This window comes from Bos indicus, chromosome 1 (assembly GCF_029378745.1).
Source record: "Bos indicus isolate NIAB-ARS_2022 breed Sahiwal x Tharparkar chromosome 1, NIAB-ARS_B.indTharparkar_mat_pri_1.0, whole genome shotgun sequence".
In the NCBI taxonomy this organism is placed as follows: domain Eukaryota; kingdom Metazoa; phylum Chordata; class Mammalia; order Artiodactyla; family Bovidae; genus Bos; species Bos indicus.
The window spans coordinates 155,821,868-155,845,025 of NC_091760.1; the positions used below are offsets into that span (position 1 = coordinate 155,821,868).

General features: G+C 43.1%; 1 protein-coding gene across 4 annotated transcripts in view; it reads right to left on the reverse strand.

The window, feature by feature from the left end:
* SATB1 (SATB homeobox 1) overlaps positions 1 to 23,158 on the reverse strand; it is a 99,698-nt gene that overhangs the window by 72,399 nt on the left and 4,141 nt on the right. Inside the window, exons 1-2 of one of the 4 annotated variants that reach the window (XM_070797257.1) lie at positions 21,119 to 21,331; positions 3,657 to 3,891 (exon numbers count right to left, since the gene is read on the reverse strand). In XM_070797257.1, the coding sequence (XP_070653358.1) occupies positions 3,657 to 3,867 (211 nt within the window). In that variant the 5' untranslated portion in view covers positions 3,868 to 3,891; positions 21,119 to 21,331. Of the gene's footprint in view, positions 1 to 3,656; positions 3,892 to 6,612; positions 6,744 to 7,356; positions 7,495 to 21,118; positions 21,332 to 23,158 lie in introns of those variants that run through there. The other 3 variants (XM_070797247.1, XM_019964660.2, XM_070797251.1) reach the window with 3 other exon arrangements.

The following is a 23,158-nucleotide window of genomic DNA, read 5'->3' on the forward strand; positions in this document are numbered from 1 at the left end:
CGAATTGCAGCAACACAGTCTGGGGGAGGAGGGAGGGAAAAAATGAAGCCATGAAAATAAATCTTCAGCACCACGAGAGAATGCGAGACTGGCACAGAGGCCCAGGCACACACACACACACACACACCTTCTTTTATTTTTATTTTTTCTTAAGTTGTAAGAGAAATGTTGAAATAGAATATGAACTTGGCCCTCAGGTAACGTGGGCTCTAATTTTAACTGAGCATTTCCCCAAACCAATTAATGCAGAATTACCTTTCTGATCAAATCATAGGGCTGACAGGAGAGGAGTAAGTGTCTGGTCTGATCTGCTGTGAGTGGTACCTGGTGTGCAAATGTAATTCACTCAGCTCGGCTTCGAAAGAACCCATCTTCATGCTTCCTACATGCTTTTGTTAGGATTCAACTTTCCCTGTCTGTGTCCAAACAAATTAGCTTTGATTATAAAATTACGAGCATTCGCCTCCTTCTTTAAGATCTTCACGTTGAGGCCACAGAAGAAACACAAAACTTAACCCAACCGAAGTTCATAACACAGGCTTTCAATATGTGCACACTGCAGATGACTAATATTTACTTTGATGGCTCCTCATTTAACCTGCCTAAAAGGACACCACGGTAACCACAGGTCTTTAAAACGAACCATCTCCGCTCTAGCGAATGGGGTAAAGATGAGAGCAAAGGAAAACTGTCGTCACCAGGGTGTCTCAGGATACAGGAATCTGCAGAGACGAGATGTGTTCTCTGTTTACTGTAACCCCAGGTAATAACTCAGGAGCCAGATGGTTAATAAACACAGGCCACACCACACCACTGTCAGCAAAGAGGCTTCTAGAAACAGAAATCACGGAACGCTGTCGTCCTCGAGGTGTTTACACAGCGCACTGTCAGACTTCCAGTGATAAACGGAAAAGGGTTAAAAGCAGATGCAGCAGAGTGCACTGTGGCACTCTGCCAGGAGGGCACCATCCTTAGCATAAATGATGACAAAGGTTACTGCACCAGGGCACCCAGGACCCCCAATTAGTCCTGGAACGCTAATGCCTCTCTAAGCTCTGCCCTCTGCATTCACAGAAGCCAACCAACTTCTGAAGGTGTCCAGGGTCGGCAAAGCGGAGCTAAAAACCCAGGGTTTCCTCCTGACACCAGAGATGCCCTTTAAAAACGCCCTATTTGCTTGTTTCTGCTGAACAAAGCCGGCAGGAAAAGCAGCCACAGTTTTCTACATGGGCGTCTACACCACAGCTTCAGTGAACTGTTCACAAGAGATTCTAGTTCTGACAAATAAACCCCTTTAGGTTTACTTAGAAAAGCTCACAAACTCATTTGGAGGGACCCAACAGGCTAGGCATGAAAAACAAGCTGCGGAGCTTGCCAATATCCTTGTCATTCATTCGGCTGTTTTTATACCAGAGAGAGAACCCGTCAGGGATCAGGAGGAGACTGGGAGAAACCACGGCACAGACAGCAATGTGCAAACTGGTGACTTCTTCCGTGGCTGGAAGGTTCTCTGGCAAAACCTCCTAAACAAACAAACAAAAACCTCCAATCCCTTTCCTTAAGGTGCGCTTTCTCAACGCAGCCACACTTACTCTCCGGCACCTGTCAAGCAGAAACGCTGCACGTGAAGAAGAAGATAAGACAGCACCACCACCAACACAAGGCTGGAGGCACTTTGTTGCTTCAAGCAAGCAGAGAACCTTCTACAATTAAAGTGCATTTTTAAAATGTCACTACAAATGCAATGCTTGGGAAAAAAATAAAAAGCAGCACTTGAGCAGGAAGTGACATTATTGTTCTTTGGTTTCTCCTCCCTCTATCCTGAGGTCTTCAAAGAGTTGGGTTACTAATACAACAAAAAACATAGGCATTGATTTTTCCTCTTATAGAATGATACAGACCTGGGCTGCTCTTTGCTGCTCCTCAGACCTGGGAGATAACTGAAGGTTTTTTTTAAACTGTTGAAATAAACAAGAGTCGCTCTGGACTTTAGAGGGACCCTGTAAGATCGTTAAGGTGGCTGCTGATAAGGTGACAATCGTAGACTTTAATTTTCAATCTGACTGCTTAAATCTTCCAGCAAACTGTCACGCGCCTCCTGATACTGCGAGTCAGGCTGAACAGGAGCCTTCTCTGAACCGATTGTTTGTGTGAGTGCTTGGCGAGGCTTCCAACTCCAGCAACTTCATAACCTTCCAGTATGGAAAGGGGAGTACGCTGGTCACTGCTGACTGCTAAAAATACCGCATGATTTAAACCTGGAGGCAGTCTTAGAAGCTTTTGCTGAAGGTTTATGAGCCTGTGTAAACAGCACGTCTGCCATAAGGAGCAGTGAAGTCTGTAGAATCCTTGTCTAAAACTGTCCTGGCATTAAAGTTTGCTGTGCAAATATCACATAATACCAGAGACAGCTGAAATCTCCTATTTAGGAATTTATGGAACTTATATGTTTGCAGGCGTCAGAAAGTCTTTTTTATAGAGCCCCAGCGCTTCGCAGTACAATATTAATGCACTCTGTTTGAAAAGCCATAATAAATTATATTTTTAATGCTCTTACCCTGGCTTTCTTAAGATGCATACATTCTTGGCAAACAATCAATAAACAGGGTAATCATGAGGAGAGGCCAAAGAATTTGCTGAAGTGCTGTTTTTCCATTTTTAATAGATAAAGATCTAACAATACGGACTGCTGTGTCTGTTCATTTCAGGATCAATATATTCTTTGTTTTCGCCAAACCAAGGAAAAAATAAATGATTGTATGATAAATGTTATGCATCAAACACAATGAAATTCCTCTGCCTGCTAACTTTATCTACTTAATATTCTTGGTTGTTACAAGATGGCATTTTTATCCTTTGCTTTAGCAAATGTAAGGAAAATCTGAATCCCATACACAGTTATTCAGAGACAAATAAAGACCTTCTAAGGCCCACACGTTATGCCCTGGACAGACACTGATTTACAGAAGCAACACTGCTGAATACAGTCAGAGTGGGTAAACTCCATCCCTGTGATATAAAACCGGCAAAAAGGAAGCACACAGTTGCATATCCCCTCCTGATTAATTTGTTTACATCTGCCCTTTTATCAGAAACACCCAATTATAGCAAAAGGGAAACACCAGAATTATCAGGTTTTTACCTACTAAGTAATGAAGTTGCTCTTAAGAAAACAAACCACACACACAAAAAATCACAAAACGTTTACATCATATCGCAGAAGACTTCCATTATCTGTGAAACTGCCTTACAACCAGTAATACCATGAAAAAGCTAGGTCCATCCTCAAACAATTTAAAGGTCTCATTCTCAAGCAGGGTTAGTTTCAGCAACAGCCACTTCTGCACCCCCTTCTACAACACCACCTTATCAACGGAAGCCTTGTATAACGGAGACCACTAGACTTAACTCAGTCTTTACCATCCACAACGTCCAAAGACTCCAGTCTACAGTAGAGGGAGACGCTCTGCTGAGGCACGGAGCCTACGCTTTCAGACACGCCTGACGCTGCAACCAGAAATGTGACTAATTTCAGATCAGAAAAGAGAATCCAGGAGCACACACAAAGCCAGGCGCTGCGTGTCCACCCCCGCACCAGGTGGTGCTGGGTGGACGCAGGACTCGCGCCTTCCAGGATCTGGCTTCAGGGTATTTACCTTTCCTAAGGTTGCTTTTCATCAGATGGCCCGAGTGTTTCAAAGGCACTCCCTGCATTTTTGCACCTGTACTGCCAAGCCTTCCTCTTCCTAGCGGGCTCCCGTTCTGTTCCAGGCGGGCAATCTTGGCGGGTGGACCCTTCGGATCACTCACATTGTTAGACATTTCTGAATGTTCTTTCCCCTGAGTTGCCTCGTTCAAATGATCCATACTCAGTTACTCTCTAAAGATCACCTGCGAGAATTTAAGAAGAAGACATGTTACAATTGGGTGGGGGTCTCCGCACGCCCCCTCCTTCTCTGTGTATATATAATGCGTGTACATGTTTTATCCCTGGATATTTCGCTCCACAAATATAATGTATTTGTAAGACTCCTTAACCAGATATATAATGCAGAGGTTACTCTACTTTCTAGATCACAGCATTATATTTCCATTCAAGTTAACAGAATAATTTGTGGGAATTGTATCAACACACATGAACGAAAAGATAATTTGTCACCTACCAGCAAAACTATGTGTGTAGGGGGGTGGGGGGGGGGGTGGGGGATTATTTTTAGAACAAGAATTACTACAAGTGTAGCTAAAAGGAAAATAACAAATTGTATTTATGTAGTCCCAATTTTTAAAAATGAGAAACTTAATACAGAACATAATAATGACACTTTCGTCAAAGATGGAAAGATTATTTTATCAGTCCAAGAGATTAGTTAGATCTGTTGTCTTTATATTTTTATATACATTTTAATTCTCATGAAGGAAAAATAGATTCATATGTATATATACCACCTCAAAGGAGGGAGCAGACAACTGCTTTTTAAACTCTCTATTGGCTTTATGGTTAATGTGTAGAAAAAGTTTTCTACTGTCAAAGTATCAAGAGTTACATGACCTGTTTTAAAGATTCAGTCAAGTCTTGGCTCAAACATGCAACTGGATCATTCCATCCCTAACTAAGTGGATACAAGTGGAGGATTTCTTCAAAGAGCCCTGATACTGAAGTATTACAACTCATGTATCTTAGAGTTAATATTTAGGTATTCTTTTGTAATAGAATGCTATTAACAATTTAAATACCAAAAATTTTGAAAACATTTTGTAACATACACATTAGATTGAAGTGCTAAACTTGCTTTGAAAGAAAGCTTGTTAATTTTGGTAAAACAAAATAACCAGTGTTCAAAAATAATCTCAGCAGGCAATGAAGTCAACATTTCAATTAACTCCAGAAAAAAAATGAACAGATAATGATTGTTCAGTTGTATTATACTTTGGACATCAATTTTCATACTGCTTATAGTAAAGCAGTTAGTACATTATCAAAATCGCTTCTGCAATAGTTCTAACAGTGATAAGAACAGGTGAGTAGAATTATTTTATGAACTTTCATGCTGCTTGAAGTATTAAGTTCACCAATACTAAAGGAAAGAGAATCATACTCAGAAAAAACAGAGAGAATATGATAATTATCACTTTCCTCCAGCTGTTTGGTAATTTGACATATCTTGCACATTTATATATATATATGTGTATATATAAAATATGAACATGCTACTTAGATACAGATTTGAAAGCGAGCTTATATTCTTAGCAGGGCCTTTCTGTAAGCATTGCTTTCCCCTCTGTTTAACCGGTACTATATCCATTATAATGAAGGAAAGAGGTGATGGGGAGGGGGAAGCAATGATAATCTGTAAGTTTAAAAGCAACCTCAAGAATGCCAGTTAAAGAACTGTGAACTTAGAGAAATAATGGCTATTTATCCTTGTGCTCCACGGTGGCGCACTGAGACCAAAGGTTTACCATTGATCGCGGTCCCATCTGGTTTTGGTTATGAGGTTCATTAACAATAAATGTGCCTCTTTTAACCACTTTTTATCAAGATTACTCTTTCCAATACATTAAACTGTAGTCTAAAGCCAAAATTAGCGGTGATTATTAACTTACTCAAAACACTCTTTATAATGCTTCATGTGGGTTATAATACAGAACTACTTTTCCTGAAATTGGCTGCCTTACCCTAAAGCAGAAGATGAATTTTAAAGCATATGATTTGAAAAGAAAATACTTAACCCGTGTAGCAATTTAAGTGCCAAAAAAATAAAAAAGAGAGAGAGGATGAGTAGGCAACAGCATCAAAGTTAATGCTACAAAACGTATTAAGTAGTCATGAGGCTTAACAGCATTATAAACTGTGAAGTGATAGATGATAATTTAGTTAATGTATTGACAATCAAAACATCATATAGGTCATGCAAAATTGTCCTTCGAATGAATACCCACCTATAAGCAGCTATTAAACACTCAGTCATCTTGTAAAAAGCTTTACATTATAAAGCAAAATTACATGCACATAAAACACCCAATTTACTCATTTAAACTCTATGCCCAAGGCTAAAGTTCACCAAACCTGAGTTTGGATTTGCAAAGAGCAACCTCCGCGGGGCCTGCTGGACAGACTGCATGGGAACAAACTAAGGTCTCAACAGATGCCAGGCTGGAGAGTTTCTTGTGAGTTACACATTTTAAAAACCGATTTCACTGTGATGTTTGGCTGGCACATTGAAAGCAGGCTACTTTCTCCAAACCCCACTTCCCTGTCCATAAACGAAGTCCATATATGATCATTAACGAATTAAACAGCGAACTCAGACACAGCAATTATTTCCTTTAAAAAGAAAGAGAAAAGCACGAAATTCCGGTTTCAAGAACCTATTTTTTTGCAGTGTGGGAGCCTTTTCAACGAGTTCCCTGCTGAATCGCCTCCTTCGCCCCCACACAACCCCATAATCACATTTTAAGAGACTGTGCCCTTATCCGTTCCATATGGCCGGCACGATCCAGGCCAAGCTTTCACTGTGACCTTTTAAAGAGACAAAGAAGCAAAGTACTATCTAGAAACAGAAACGCTGCAGTTTTACTGAGTGAAATTAGCAAAACCGACCTGAAACTCACCACTTCAAAACTTGACAGCATATAAATAACAAAAACAAAGGAGATTTCCTTTGCAGCCCGGGTTCTCGAAGAGAAGTTCAAGAATGATGTTTTCTATGTCCTTTTTTTTTTTTTTAAATTAAAAAAAAAAAAAAAAGCAGCAGCAGCAGCCCTGAAGGCGACTTCCCCTGAAATTGTATTATTTTCTCTTCCTTTACCCTCGCCCCCCTAAGCGGGGTGAGGGCAGATAAGCGTCTGGAAGAGTAGCCATGGGAGAGAGGGGTTAAGGGGGGGGGGGGGGGGGGGGCCGGAATCACAATTGGACAAACAGCATATATGGTTTGTAAAATGTCTAACCTCGGAGAACGGGGTTTTCGATGAGGGAGGAGGGGAGAGCGGGAAGGAGGGAGGAGGGGGAAGACAGAATTGATCTGACAAGTGATTCGTTGGGGGGAAATCGTAAAAACAAAGCCAAACCCGTTTGGAGCAGTACGCGGCGGCGGTGCTGGGGAGGCGAGGTGGGCACCGGGGATTCTCTTAAAAAGAAAAAGGGAAAAAAAAAAAAAAAAACAAACCCAAACAAACCTCGGCGGCCGAGGTCTGCAGAAGCGCCCCCCGCCCGCCGGGGCTCTCCCGGGCGCCGGCCGAAAGTCCGCCCGGCCGTGGCCCGTGGTCCCCTCCTCCTGCCGCCCCGCGCGCGCGGCTGGGGGGCCGGCTCGCCTCCCCCTGCCCGCTCCCCGAGAACCGCGCCGGAGAGTAACCGACCTGCAACTTTCTTCCCGCAGCCTTGGGCCCCGCGCGGGGCATCTAGCGAGGGGCCGGGGGCGCCGGGGGCCGCAGGGCACGCAGGAAGCCCCGGCAAGGCACTGGGGCGCCACTTTGGAGCCGGCCCTCGCGGACGAGCGCCCCGAGGACCCCCCCGCGGCCCATGGACGCGGGGCCGCGAGCGTCTGCGGAGCCGGGAGAGTGAGGCGTGGGGGGAGCCGGGGGAGGGGGCCGGAGGGCGCCCCCGCCGCCTCCCCGCCGCCCCCCGAAAGTCGCGGAGCCCTCGCTCAGCCGGAGTCCGAGGTAAACACCCGGCCCCACAATGGCCCCGGGGCGCGGGGGGCCCGGACGCCCCACAAAACTGAGCAGGAGTTTCGGCGCGCGCGGGCTAGGGGCGCGGGGCGCCCCCCGAGCCGCCTGGGCCCCGCGCCGCCTAGAGCGCGGCGGAGGCGACGAGGCCGGCGGGCGCCGGGCGGCGCGGCGCCGAGTGCGCGCGCGGGCCGCTCCCCGCGCCGGGCCGCTCCGCTGCCCCCCGCGCCGCCGGCGCGGCCCCCATCAAACGCGGGGCGCGCTCCTCCCGGCCGCCGCCGCCGCCGCCGCGCCCCGCTCGGCCCCGCGCGCCCGGCCGCGCCGCCGCCGCTGCTGCCGCCGCCGCCGCTGTGGCTGCCGCTTCCCCGTCCTCGTCATCTTAACGCACGGCCCCCGCTCGCAGCCCCCGGGCCGCCCGCCGCCCGGCCCTTCCCCAGCGGGGCCGGCTGCGCCGCGTCCGGGCGGCGGGAGCGAGCGGGCGGGCGGCGCGGGGGCGGGGGCGCGGGGAGGGGCGCGGGGCGCGGGGGAGGGACGCGGCTTAAAACCCGGGCTGGAGGGCCGGGAGCGCGGAGGGGCGGCGGCGCGGCGGACGGGCGCGGGGAGCCGGCCGGGCGGGCGGCACACAATGCCCGGAACGGCGGGGCGCGCGGGCCGGGGGCGCGCGGGGGCAGGTGTGCGCGGCGGCGGCGGCGGGGCGGGGAGCGGCCGGCGGGGAGAGCGGGGGAGGCGGGGGCGAGGCCGGGAGGCGAGCCGCCCCCCGCCCCGCGCGCCGCGGGAACACCGAGGGGAGCGGCGGGAGCGGGGCGCGCTGGCGCCCGGGGACGGGCGAGGGCGCACCGGCCCGCGCGGGGCTCCGAGGCCGGGCCCTTCGGGACGGGGCCGGGGGACGGCGGGGCACCGGCTCTCGGGGAGCGCAGAGCGCACGCCGGCGGCGGCAGAAACGGAAGGGCCGGGGCCCCCGAAACCCCCTGCGCAATGTGATCACTCCTCACGGGAGGGGGAAGCCCCAGCGAAGAGCCAGAGGCCCAAAAAGACGAGCACTTTCCGAGCTCATCGGTGCCCGTCCACTCTGTGCTGGGCGCAGGTAGATGCCAACGTCCCTCACTTCTGAGCCGGAGAACTCGGAGGAGGGAATACGTGGCCCACGGTGGCCGAGTTAAACAAAATTTGGGTCACTTTCTTGAAAGAGACCCGACTAGTTAAAAGTTATTACAAAGGAAAACATGCCACCTTTACCCCTGGTGAAAGACGGTAACGTTGGGGGGTGGGGGGCGGTAAATACCTGTGTTGTAGCAATAAATACTTCTGTAATCTAAGGTAAATTACCCTGGTAGATAAATGGTCATTAGCACCCAAGTATGATCCTCTTATTTAGATAATCTATTAAATATAGTTCCTATAAAAATGAAGACCATCACAGCCTTGCCCGAAATGGGGATGTAGCGTTCATCGTTTAGGTTTGAGTGCTAACGCCTTAAGACCCTGAAGGCAGTTAATCATTACACAGAAACAAAAATGTTCGAATTGTTTTTTCAGAATACAGTAGGAGGGAAAAGAGAAAAATCAGTGAGATAAACATTTTGTTACACATAAAAAAGCAACAAGTTAGCGCAAGTACTGAGATAAGAGGGAAATATGCAAATGAAGCTATTTAAAGCTACCAATACACTCTCAGACACTGTCTACACTAGAAATCTTAGACAAACAGAAGGTAAAACAGAAGATAAAGGAGAGGAAATAATGGCCTCCTGGGGAGGACAGGTTCAGGAGGAACACAGTGAAAATATATCACTCTAAGGGCACCCACGTTTCACCCACAAAACCAGAAAGGTTATTGAAGGCAGCAGTGAATCTTGGTGTATAAACCCAAACCCAGAGCTAAAGAATGTGATGATAAACACAGTATCAAAAGCAAGAAAAGAAAGATAAGGAAATCTTTATGAAAAAGCTCAAATGATACCGTATTTTCAAAAGTTGATATGCAGGAAAGTATGAAGGAGGGTATTTTGATTAAAGTATAAGAAATACAATCAATAAGGAAACATGTAACACTGGTGGCAGAGTTGTTATTGTAGATGGAAGTACTTAAATATTTTTTTTTAATGTTTGATATTCAGAAGAAAAACATGGATAACACTCATCTTTATAATGAGAATGATTTTTGCAATGTGATGGGTTAAATTGGGAATTTCCAAGATGTATATTTTAATAGTGCTTCACACTGGTGATGCCTGACATGTTTCCCTGAAACCTGCCTGGTTTTTCAGTAGGGACTGTGCATTCTAGTATCACAGTGTATAAATTTACAAGCAATACCAAAATCTCAAAATAGAGGAAAAGTATCGTGTACTACAAAGAATCATTCAGGCAAATGGAACTCAAATGGAGTGTTTAAAAAGAAAGAAAAAGGAAGACTAAAACAGGTTACTGAATATATCAATATTAAAACACACTGGGATAAAATACTGTAAGTGATGTTTATCCCATTATTTCCACAAATAAGACAGAAAGCTTTCTGATTGCCTTAGCCTCCTATTCATGTGGGGGTTAAAATATTAATCTTTAAATTTGAGTAGCAGCTTTTATCTAGGAATTCCAAGCTAATTCTCAAACACAAACATAAAAAAGTGTAATAAGGATGGACATGGCCTCCGAAAATGATAAAACAGAATAAATGAGGATAAAGGCATCTAATAATAACTTTACTACATGATTATAAGTCTATTAATCATATACGCATATTAATTTCCCTCAAGCACATTCTTTATTTCAGAACTATATAAGATATAAGCAAAAGGGCACACAGGCGTATGCCCTCCAAGTAATAGTGCACTGGTGAACTTCCTATATATTATTTACTCTTTCAGAATATTCACTAAACCACTGAGTACTAAACGCAGATTAAAACAAAGAACAAAAGAAAAGTAATAAGGAAAATTCCCCCTTCCCAGACATATGTGAAAATAAACCATTGCGATGGGGGGCATCAGTTTTATTCTACAAAGTATCTTAAATTTGGCAATAAAGGTGCAAGCCAAGTATTGAAAAAAGTTAAGATAAACTTTATAAATCCAGCTACGAGAATGGAAAACCTCAGGAACATGAAATATTACAAGTCAAATACATGAGCTATTAAACATGTGGGTGTACAGTTAAAACAGTGCATCAATTTTTTATCACAGGAGAAGGAAGTCAGTCTGGCCACGCAAAGGTAGCAGAGATAAAATATTGTAACAGAGATACAAGATTTTTAAAAAACAATAACAAAAGGACTACTGCATGCTTCAGGGGGCCCCATATCAAGATAAATATGCTGGCAGATATCCGGAAGCATTAAAACACATTCAGAGTTCTGAATAGCACATACATTTGTAATAAACAGAGAAAGCATTTAGAATTTGAACGCTTTTAAGACACGGCAACTCCGCCAGTGACTATGTTAGCAAAGCAATGTTTACTACCATAGCACTTTCTAAGGACATGGTAGGTTTTTTTTTTTTTTTCATCTTTTTAAATTCAAATACTGTTGGCTATCTCTCCACATCTTAGAGCAGCACATTTCACGTGGCATATTGCTCTTTTTGTCGTGTCGACTCTTTGTTTTTGGCTTTAGCTGCAGGTGGCGTTTCCCATATATGAATTTCTGGGAATACGGTCTGTGTTGGCCATATAAGGATGCCTCTTTGAGCCATATGTTCTGCCGTCATGTGTCTCGTTTTGTCTGTCTGGGATGTCAGGACTGATTTCCACATCGTTTCTTGAATGGACCAGATACAAATTTGTAAGAGCCGAGAAGGGGGGATTAAAAAAAAAAAAAAAAAATCTGGGGCTGGAGCCCAAACAACTTTGTCAAAACATACATTGGAGAGGAAATGCAATATCCTGTAAACATTCACACCCTCCTTCTCACGTCTTATCTGTGACTGACATCATCACAACTGCATAGCTTGAGAGGGGATCTGTGCGATCGAGTGCAGGAGTCTGCATGTGAGCGTGTGCAGCTGAGCCAGAGGGACCCTGCGCCTCTGGAGGTCACGGCAGGCGCAGGGGGACTGCCCTGCTCCAGAGTCCCAGGCCCTGCAGCCAGCCTGACCCGGCCTTGAACCTGGGGAGGGAAGCCACCTCACGCCTTTCTCCTTTAGTGAATCAACAGGACTCGGATTAAACTTTCAGGTGAATCACGCAGGAAGGCCTGGTCCCCGGTTTATACTCTCATAGCCTCCGGTACTTCTCCTTTGTCGCAGTTATCACCAGTGAACAAGCTGGATGATCACTGGCTTAATAAATACCTTCCATCAGTCCAGTTCAGTCTTTGCGACCCTGTGGACTGCAGCACGCCAGGCCTCCCTGTCCCATGCTAGACTGTCATCCCTATGAGCACAGAGACTGTGTCTTGCTCACTGCCCTATGACCAGGGATTCATACCGCATCCCTGCAATGTTTACATTCTGAACAAATAAATGAGAGCCAAAGGCTCAGTGTCACATGCAACCAAATGCTATGGCTAATTGGAATGACCGTTCCTCTTAGAGACTGTGGAAGTGAGGTGGAGTTAACAGTGGGGAAAGCGGCTGTATCGTTGAAATGTGAATTCACTGGAATTAAATAACATTTACAGTTTAGTTCCTCAGTCACACATCAAGTGTTCAATAGCCGCATGTGATGAATGGCTATCGTATGAGACAGTGTGGGTTAAAGAACCCTTCCACCATTGCAGAAAGTTCCATCAGGCAGCACGAACCTAGAGAACTTCTACAACAGAAGACTCAGTAAATCCAGGACCTTGCCTGGAGGAGTCTTAGAGGTGCTGGACAACTTCCAGACATCCCAATGAAGTCCAAATTGAAGTCCTTTTCCACTTTAGAATGGGCCCGTGGATCTGTGAAGCTGCGTGGAACGAGACATGGGCAGTGCTGCACAGAAATCTAAGACAGCTTTCTAGACACATCTGTATGTAAAAGGGTCTCAGAGTACGTTTGGAATAACATGCATTTACCCCCAAAGGCTGCTTTCCATGAACATTTCAACAGCTCGCAGGTGAAGCTGAAAACCACAGAATTGTTCCACACCCTCTCCCACCCCCACGTTAAAAAAGCAGAGTTGCCACTAGAAATGGCTTTTTTGGAAGCTTTAATGTAGGTATCTACTCAAACCGGGAGGGCATCCAAATACCGACAAATAATGGTGTGCTGCAGAGAATCAAAGCAAACGGCTTGAATATGTTTCAGGAGAGAGAAAGGAGGAATAATAAACGCTAAACATGGGCCTAAGGTTTTCGGCTTTTGTTTTTTCCCCAATATGTGGGGTTTCGGTTATAGCCGGACTGATAGCGATCAAAAGTTGTTTCCTAATTACTTTAAGGTGAATGTAAATACCCACTGGTAATTTGGGTTATGGTTTTAATTGACAAAGGTCACTATTAAAGTGAAGCAAAGAAAGGCTGATGTTTAAGCTAGTTTGAGGAGAGGGCGCTGAGGTAAATGAACGGCCATTAAGAGTTGGCTTCTAGAACCTGGTGAGATACCTGGGACTTTGAAATATCTGCAATGTTTACATTCTGAATAAATAAATGAGAGCCAAAAACTCGGTGTCACTTGCAACCAAATTCTATCGCTAATTGCAATGACCGTTCCTTTTCGAGACTGTGGAAGTGAGGTGGAGTGAAGAGAAATATTACCTCTTTTTAAAGCAAGAATTTACTGGACAAAATTTTATATCTTCCTTCCAGATATCAGTATGGCCCACAACATTGACATGGACAGTGGAAAAAACCCCATCAAAATTGGTTCTCTCTGCCTAGACCCAACTCCAAAACTGAGTAGGGCTCGGGTTCCAGTAGCGATGCTGTTGAGACGCCCGCATACCTCCGTATTAGCCTGTGTATCAGTAGCTATCACCACCAAATGCGTGACGAGGTTCAGACTGTCTTCTTCCCCCATTGCTTCTGGAGAGCAGGGCCTCTCTCTTCTCTCTTGGGAACCCCTCTTCTGCCACATTCTTTGATATGTGGCCTGATTGCACCTTTTCTTTCCAAAGCTTCCTCCATCTATTAGCCACTTCCTCCTCGATGCCCCATCCCAACTCTGTCCTCCAAGCGCAGCATTTCATATTTGCATGCCTGCCCTTCCCAACTGCACATCTGTCAACATCTTGAGGCTGGACTCCTGTCTGTATTCCAGGAGTCTCTCACAGTGCCGGCAATTAACAGGGAAAGGAAGCCAAGAACTGTTTTGGTGAATGAGTGCTGGTAAAAATCTTAGATTCTTGCACTCCTAGGCAGTAAAGCCAAGGATAAGATCAGAAGTTAGTTCAGTGGCTCCTCAAATCTGCTGCATGTTAATATCGCTTGGTATGTCAACAGTCCAGATACCCAGGCTGCACCCATTGCCAAGGGTTGGAGCCAGCGTTTGAGAGTTTGCAAGCTGATTCCAGCATACAGCCAGGTGTAGCATCCATTGGAGTAGGTAATGTGTTAGAGACAAGAAATTAAATATACCTGTTAGGACATCTTCCAAGAGTATGGAGATCCTGGAGTCACTTGGAAAAGTTAAGGCTCTTTTAAGAATCAGAGCTCACCCCAAAGTTAAGAAATTTATGTGCAGGCAAGCTACTTGTTTCAAATTAAAAAAAAAAAAAAAAGGTAGGGAGCAAGCTATTAGATCATTGATTTGGTGAATAAAAGTCTGCTGTTTGAGGAACCATGATAAATTAGCATTTGGGTACTGGCTTGAGATTTACAGGGGTGCCAGAAATCCTGTGCGAGTGTATGATTTATCATCACAGACATAAGAGACTAACCACAAAATTACACATGGAAGTTAAGTTCCAAAACCAGTCTATTATTTACTGGAGCCAGAACCATCCTGGTTTTCTCTAATTCTTTTTATTTTTTTTCCCCCCCAACATATTTGAGCAGGCTCTTTCTCCCAGAAAATTTCAACCTTGAGTGGGATTCCCTTTGAAACAGCTCAAACCGTTCAACTCCTTTCTGGCCCTAGTCATGGCACTTGAGCAGGACTGAAGTGCCCAGGAGCCGGTGCAGGGCTCCTCACTGCTGTGCGGCGCCCCCAGGAAGCCCATGGGATTTTAATTCCAGCGAAGTCGAACAGAAACCATTCTCAACCAACCTTCCGTCAAGACAGACCAGCCAAGTCTCCTTGGTGATGTCAGTGCTATTCTGATCTTTCCCAGCTTACCTGAGGGAAAAACAGTTTGAGGTTGCAACAGGCCTGGATGCTGGTCCAGATTGTTTTTGGGAAAAGGATCAACCAAGGGCAGGATCAGATTCTGCACCACCGTGCCCAGCACCACAAGCAGTGGACAAGGGCCATCACTGGGGGAAAGAAGCCCATTCATTGGGGGAAACAAGTGCAGCGCACCTGGGCAGTGCTTAAATACCTCTATAGTGCCGGAAGCTCACTGGAGCAGAGGAGGAGTTTAATTCAAAACTAAAGCACATTCTCTTTGGGATGACGGCGAAGACCTGGAAGAGACAGCGGCGCTGGGCACACGATAGTGTGACTGTGATCAAGGCACTGAACTGTCCACTCACACACTGTCCAAATGGCACGAGGTATGGTACCTATCTTTTACCCCAATTTAAACATTTGAAAACAACAAAACTAAAGGAAAACAATCCTCTATTCCTAAGACTGGCAGATGTATATTATCATGAAAACATCACGCTATGCACAAAACAATAAGCTGCAACACACTGGCAACTGCCTCCGACCTTCCACTGCTTTGCCCTTACCTGCCAACAGCCGCGGCCCAGTCTCCGCTGGGTAATTCATTCAGACGATGATTACCTGGCCCAAGGATAATTAACATGGGTTGGTAATCAGAGACCCAACATCCCACCCAAAGTAGGTAATTTGATGGTCCTCTGATGCAAGAAAATGTTTCTCTTTTCAGATGTTCTTCTATATTCTTGTATCTTAGCAAAAGAAGAGAAAGGAGGGACAAAAACCAGGCCTTCCAAATATCCAACATTCAAATATCCAAACATTCTATCTGGATATTTTTCAAGTGAGTAAAAATTAACTACACTCCTGAGACAGCAGACAGTCCCCAGGTGGCGTCTGCAGGACACTGACACTGCAGTCCAGTCACAGAGCCGTGACAACTCCATGTAGGTACTCGATGTAATAATCTATAAACTCTCCATGTAGATATTTTAGGTTGCACTTATTAATAAGAGAATGCAGTTTTAGTAATAAGCTCAAAAGGCTTTCAAATTTATTTTTATCAGTCACTTTTTGTGATAGTAATTATAATTATTTATTTTTGTATGCAGTAATCTGTAATGATATATTTTTTATAGTGTTTTGCCTGATACTGTTTCCTATCATCTGTTCTCACTGATTTTATATTAGGGACTTTTATATTAATGATGCAGTTTTTTTTTTAATGTATTGGAAACTCGTATCTAAATTGTATCTCCCTGAAGTTCATTCCTGCATATATGTATTTTTCTGATGCATGACTAAGGAATATGATTACATAGTAGAGCCAAATTAAGATTACATATTTATTGGTCTGAAATAAAATAATAAAAGAAAATAATTTAAAGTCTAAATAAAATACTAAAAAATAGTTTTACAGCATAACTGTAGCTAAAGGATATACAGTTACCTATTTTGCAGGTGCAGCTTTCTTTATTAGTGTGTTTATTGTGGAATTTAATTCATTGGATAACTAACAGGGACTATAAATACACATGCAAATTTCCAGCTGATAAGAAGCAAAAAGTTGATAAATAATGCTGCAGTATAACTTTAAAAACAGAAGTAGTGGGCCTTCAGGCTATTTTTTTAATCATTTATTTTTATTTATTCTGTAAAGACTATTTTCATTTGTATTTTTTAAATCTATATATAAATACACTTGGGAGAGAAACAAACAGCACATTTATGAACATTTTTGACGGGGACCAGCTTGTAGCTGTTTTGAGGCTGTAACTGCTGTACAGACGGACAATACCCCACAGTTCTATCACTTCTGCAGCTGAAAATCTACTACACATTCATATCATATTTAATGAAAATCAAACTTATCTCTCTGTGGAGGTAACAAGACTCTCCAAAATAACTTTTTAGTTCACTCTACACAAAGGGGTTTTGTCTCTAAGAATTTATAACACCACAAGCTAGTGTAAAGGCATCTTTGTAACTGGCATATGCTGTAGTTTTGGATATAAACCACATCTTGGGGTATTTTCAATAGATTTGGAAAATCCAAATGTTGGACCAACAACCTAGTGTGAATAAATGTATATATAATACACATCTAGCATAGCATGGTATACACACTCACAGATACAATCCACACGTCATACAAGAGAATGTTACATCAGTTAAAACTAGTCAACCACAGTTTCCATCAGAAATTCTTTAAAACCCAGAGTTAGTGTGATAGTGCTCTCTATCAGTAAGCAACTCCTACAGAAAAGAATCAATGACATAGTGGGAAAAGAAGTGGAGAACAGCAGAAGCCTTAGATCCAGGTGGTGGTCCTTCCTCTGCCAACTGTAAGAGTCACCCTTCGTGAGCCAAACGGGACCCGGTTCTGTATCCACGAAGTGATGGAAAAGAATCTGATCATCTTTAAGATCACAGAAAGTCTCTGCCCTTAAATTTAAGTTAAAAAAAAATCAGGTTCATTTTAAAGAGAATACAAAGATATGAGGGAATTTCTCACATGCTACATTAGATGTTTATCTCTATATGAGACAGGTGTCAAACAAACAAAATAAAAAAAAAAACCACTAAGGCAAAGGGAAACTTTAACTCACAGATTCCATCTGTTACATCCAAATTCATGCATAATTGATTATCCATGACTGGTAAGTTCTTCTCTCACTAGCCGACCACAGTTTTCTAAACATTATGTATTAAATCACTAGCAAAGTAGACTACATTTCAGAAACAGCAAGGGCAGAATAAGAATATTTTAAATGAAAAATTACATGCTGGTTAATAATAATACAGCTGACCTATGTTTAAGGGAGAGAAATTTTAATCATGTGCATATTAAATATTAATAACCTATTCTGTTATTGTTATAATAAGGTTAAGTAGGCTTCTCCATGCTTAAGGAAAGAGGGAGAACTAGGAATGCATAACTGTGCAAAGAGATACAGAGACGGGAGACAGACAGAAGGAAAATGTGTCAACAATAAACAAGAGGAAATGAAAAAGAAGGAAAAGATGAAGGTGGAAACTAATCTCTATGTGTCATTATGACTGCCAGAGTACTGGCAAAGAAGCAGCATCCTTTTATTTCAATTTTAATCATTTCTGAATTTTAATACCCGGCTCCTTTTGTAATTCTCCTGGCATTCCCCATATGCCTCCATCCCAGCCAAAACACCAGTGTAAATTAAATGGCAGGCAACCACACCACTGATGTAGCCTCCCCAAAGAAGCTACCAGGTGAACAAAAGCAGAAAAGGTATGTCTACCTTACATCCCTGAGGACCTCCAGCCAATTAACTGGCTGAATGTTCTCTGTTTTCTCTAGTTTTGCAAAGAAGGACAGTAGTTGGGTAATCTACAGATAGAGAATCATTAAAAAAATAAAGCAAGCCAGTGGTAATACAATCATCAGTGACCATCAGGGCCTGGAAAAATGAGTTTGCTCTCACTGGCACTAAGGAGCATCACATGATTATTTAATTACAGCTCTAATTTTTGTCTCGTGGATGGCAACATATCAACAATTAATAGGGCAAATAGAGGAGACTGTTTTTAAAGAGACAGAATGTGCATGACAATGGACTGGGTCACACAGCAGTCTGCTGCTTCAGGAAGACTTTTCTTTGTGTAACTAAACAGCACTGTCTTGCAAAGAGCCTCACATGTGGAAATAAATTTAAAGAGGAAGTGTCTTTTTTCTTTAAAGATAACTTTCTTAGAAGGCTGGCAACTTTTCAGAATGTTTCAGATGCACCTAACCCAACCCCACCGCAATGCGAGCATTAATTTTAAGGAAGAGAAGGAAATCATCTTTAACATAAATACCCTAAATCTCAAAACAGTGTTACACAATGGATATAAAAATCCATTTTATATATAAGTGGATAGAAAAATATCTGTTATGCAATTAATCATGGCTGATATGCATCCAGAGAGGTCCTGGAAAACATCACCGTCGTAGGAAAGAATAGAGGCCAGTCAGACGTGGGCTGCTGCGCACACAGGATTTTTGGCCCCAGAAGATCAGAAGGACCTTCACCTGGTAGCCTGACTCCAGGGACGACAGAGCAGGTTGTGAGCACCACCCCACACCAAAGGACCAAAAGCCTTGACAGAGACCCTGGCCCATCCTCAAGGTCGAAGAGGAGGAAACAGACCCTGGCTCTACTGTGCAAAAAGGGCACAGCAGAGAGAGGAGAAAACCACTCAGTTATCCAGAACACTGGCACATGTGCAGATGAAGTGTGCAGACAACCCCAGTGAAAAGAGAAGACTGGAGACAGAAGCCTTTTCCCACTAAACCATATCAGCACAAGCTAAACGCACTATTCTGTTATTAATTTAGCAGATCTTTAATGAGTGCTCTCTATGCAAAACAGAATGTGAAGTTACTATTTTCTGTAACACAGACATGTACCTTACACTGATTTTTTTTTTTTGTAGTTGAATAACTTGTTGGAATAGAGGCAGCAGCACCTAAAAATTCATAAAGTGGGAAACTCAGTACATTTTTAAGCGCTGTATTACAAGGTTACAAGGTCAACATATCCAGATTAGCTGAGAGTTCAAAGAGTCCACCAGTCTGAGAGATGTCTAAGGCAGGCTCAGTCCAGCTTTCAGCCTCACTAGTAGCAGTCACCCATTGTTTGCCATGCCAGAAGCCAAGGCAAAAACCCAGGCTTTAGATCTGGAAAACAAAATAGTCTTAGAACCACTGCTGTGATCAACTGCTCTCATGTATCCTACATATCATGCTTTACAGAACTGTAAGACAGCACAGCCTGGCTCAAGAAATAGTGACTAAAAAGATGCCGTAAAGAGAATCAACTCAATAAGCTTTGAATGGCTTATATTGGCCAAAGTCATCACAGAACAAAAATGTAGGCATCTCAAACTACAGTGTGGGAAGGCTAAACTGCTGAGGGACACTGATTTCTGAACCTACTAGCAGAAGTGCTCAAGTCAATGCTAATATAGAGAAAGGGGAAAAAAGAAAATTAAAACTCTTACATCCCAGTGAAAAGTTTAAAATTAAGTTACTTTATTCGAAAACATTCTGATAATTGTGGACCCAAAATCTGACTCCATACATTCTGAAAGACTATTTTGAAAAGAGTCTAGCAAGCAGCAGCTTGTATGTAACAGTATACATCATTCTTTTTTAACATGACTGTTAATATACAGTTAACATGTCTCAGAAAAGGCTGTAATTAACTGTCTACTGCTCCAATAACACTAATAAGTGTACAGTATTATTAAAATACAATGACTCCTTGCAAAGTAAGGCTGTCATTTTTAAACTTATAAGATAATGTTCTAAATTGGTTTTGAGTCTTCTTACACCACCCCAAAGCAAGCCCACCTCTAAGAAAAAGAAACTTAAAGCATAGTTATTAAAATATTATTCCTCTCACAGTCTGGAGAAATCTATTAGAAAGAACGTCTAGGTATCATTTCAGTTGGCGAAAATACAATGAGAAACACTTGGATTATTTCATCAATTCTGGATGTCCTTTTAAAATTTAAAATTGTAAGCATTTGAATTGAGTGCTTTATTTACTGATAAAATATTTTTATCAGTGAACAAGGAAAGAAAGGTTTGCTATATCAAGAATCATTACATAGCCCTGCTGTTAATCCCCAATGATTTCCATTGTCTGGTTCACTGGATCAGGAAAACTCAATTGCATTCAACATCAAACAGCTAATTATGGAGACACCATATTCAGGACTGTCTCTATTTCAAAAGATATCTGCATATACTAGGTTGTATTTTATTTATAATAATTATTACAATAAAATATTTATATCAGACAACCTCTTTTACCTTAAAGTCCTTAACACTGTAAACGTTAAAAGGCCAAATTATCGTTTGCAGGCTCTTAACGGCATATCAGAAACCATTGAGTAAGACTAGAAAAGAACCTCTAGCAATCCACCCTACTCTGCCCAGCTTCCTGGAAAACTGCATCTAGAGAGTTGCCCCTCTCACAGATTACTGAGTACCTTTTCTTTAAATATCTCAAGAAAGGAAGATGTAGTAATTTCTCCTGGGAGCTCTCCACCACCTCTCACCACCCAGAGTAGCACGCACGCTGCAGAATTTCTGCTGCTCTCTGGTTCCAAATCACCTCTCACCAAGAAATAGCAACATCCAGACATGGAGACCTCCCCTGGACACTCAGTCCCGGTCTCTCCCGGGGGCTGGAGCCCCTGAGTCCCCACATGGAACTAATAGGAACTTTTCTGGCACTTACCCTCCAAATACCAGAGGCTGCTCTCCGAATCTAGCCCTCCAGGAGAGCTCTCAAGAAGGAGTCTTTGACGAGGTGACAATGACGAAGTTGTCTCTGGCACTGCTAGCAAGGCAGAAGCATCCCCAAATGAGGTGGATACCAGTTGCCTGCAAAGCAGCTGGACCATTACTGCAGTTCTGAGGGTACGTCACAAATCAGGTCATAGCTCTGGGTAGAGTCCACCCACTTCACCGGGTACAACGCCCTCCATTTCCTGCACACCTGGGAGAAGAGGTCGGCGGGAGGTGCGGGGGGCAGGGGTGGGGGGTGTTGCAGCAGGTCCACAGCACCCTAACAGAGGCAGGGCCAGGTGCAGCCTGCCATCTGCTCCTTCTGCAAGCATCTCAGCTTCATTTGGGGGACCTGCACCCCTGAGGTGCAGCAAAAATTCATGTCACGATAAACGGGCTCTCAAATGAGTGATTAGTGCAATAAAATACTGCACAGTTAAAGGTTTTATCCAGCAAGACCGTTTCTCCACTGGAAAACTGAACCAACTCTTAATGTTTGATTACAAGACACTTCACTACCAAATATCAAATAACTGGACTGAATAAATGTCAGCCAAATCTAGGCACATAAATGCTGGGATACTGGTTAACTGATTTTCATGTCTCATAACTAAGCTGGGATTGCCACATAAACCAAATTACATCCTTGAAAGTCCATTGAAAGAGGTGATGAGAATTTCTATTTACGAACCTTCAGACAGCAACAACTGTGGAAGAGATACAGAATAACTTCAAAGCATAAAAATAGGCCAATATGCTGGAGAAACGCTAAGCTACTAAATCTCACCCTGAATATATATACACACAATCTGTATCTATTTACTCTGAAATGAAATATCTGATCTTAAAAAAGACTTTAAAAAATAAACAGCAAAAGGTACCATTGGCATAAGTTCAAAAGTACTAAATAATGTGTGTTAATGTGTTGATCACACTCTATGAAGACATCAAGTTGAAATAGACTTACCATTGAGAATAGCACTTAGGAACGATATATAAATTACCATAGAAGACACTTTTTCTTTGGGAGGGAAGGAGAAGAACCTTGTGTAACAGATTTGATTTATATGCTGCATTAAGACCACATTCTGCTCTGATGTCAATGGAGTATGTGATTAGAGGCTGACAACTGGGTGGACAGGCTGAGTGTTAGAGCTACTTACAGAATGTCCTAGATAACAAGCATTTTCTCAAATTAATTACAAGTTTTGGAGCTCAACTTTAACTGTATTTTGATGTTTCCAGGGGTCTCCATAGAGAATGGGCTTCCAATTTAAAAGAAAAGATCCCTGAATTTAGTATTGTAAAAAAGTTGAAATCCAAGGTTGGCTGCTTAAACAAAAAGATGAAGGAGGCAAGAATATTTTCAGAGGAAAGTTAACTGTACCAATCCATCCATCCATCAGTGTGTCTCACTTTATATTCATATTTGCAGATCTCCATTAAAAACTGAAGCATTCCATCTAAGGCTTGGGAGAGAAGACATTTTATCAAAGCTATTATCTAAGTAATCAAACAGTTGAAGTTATCTCTTTGGAACTTTGTAGAGAGTTTAATTTAGCAAACATACACTTGAATGTGTTTGAACATATTTGTCCTGAGGTTGCTCTAAGATGACTATTTTAAGTGGCATGCGGATTCTTTTGGGATTTGGATGTAACAGTTGAGGTATGTAAAGTAAACATGTATAATATCTGTTTCAACTGATTCTTGCAGGACAGAAATGAGAAGATGAAATAACTCTTTTTTTTTTTAAAGTTTAGCCACTGGGAAATGATAAGAAAACTCTTCTCGACCCCTACCCCCAACCAGGAAGAGTCTAAAGCCCTGGATTAGAGTACAGGTAGATATTAAAGTGGAGACAGGGCCATTATTTAGTGGTGACAGGAATATAAATACGTGCACTAACCTATAAACTGGTATTTACTTCAGGAAGGTAAGTAATATTTTTCCTCTGATTGCTGAGCTGTCAGTTTAATGCAGCGTAAAT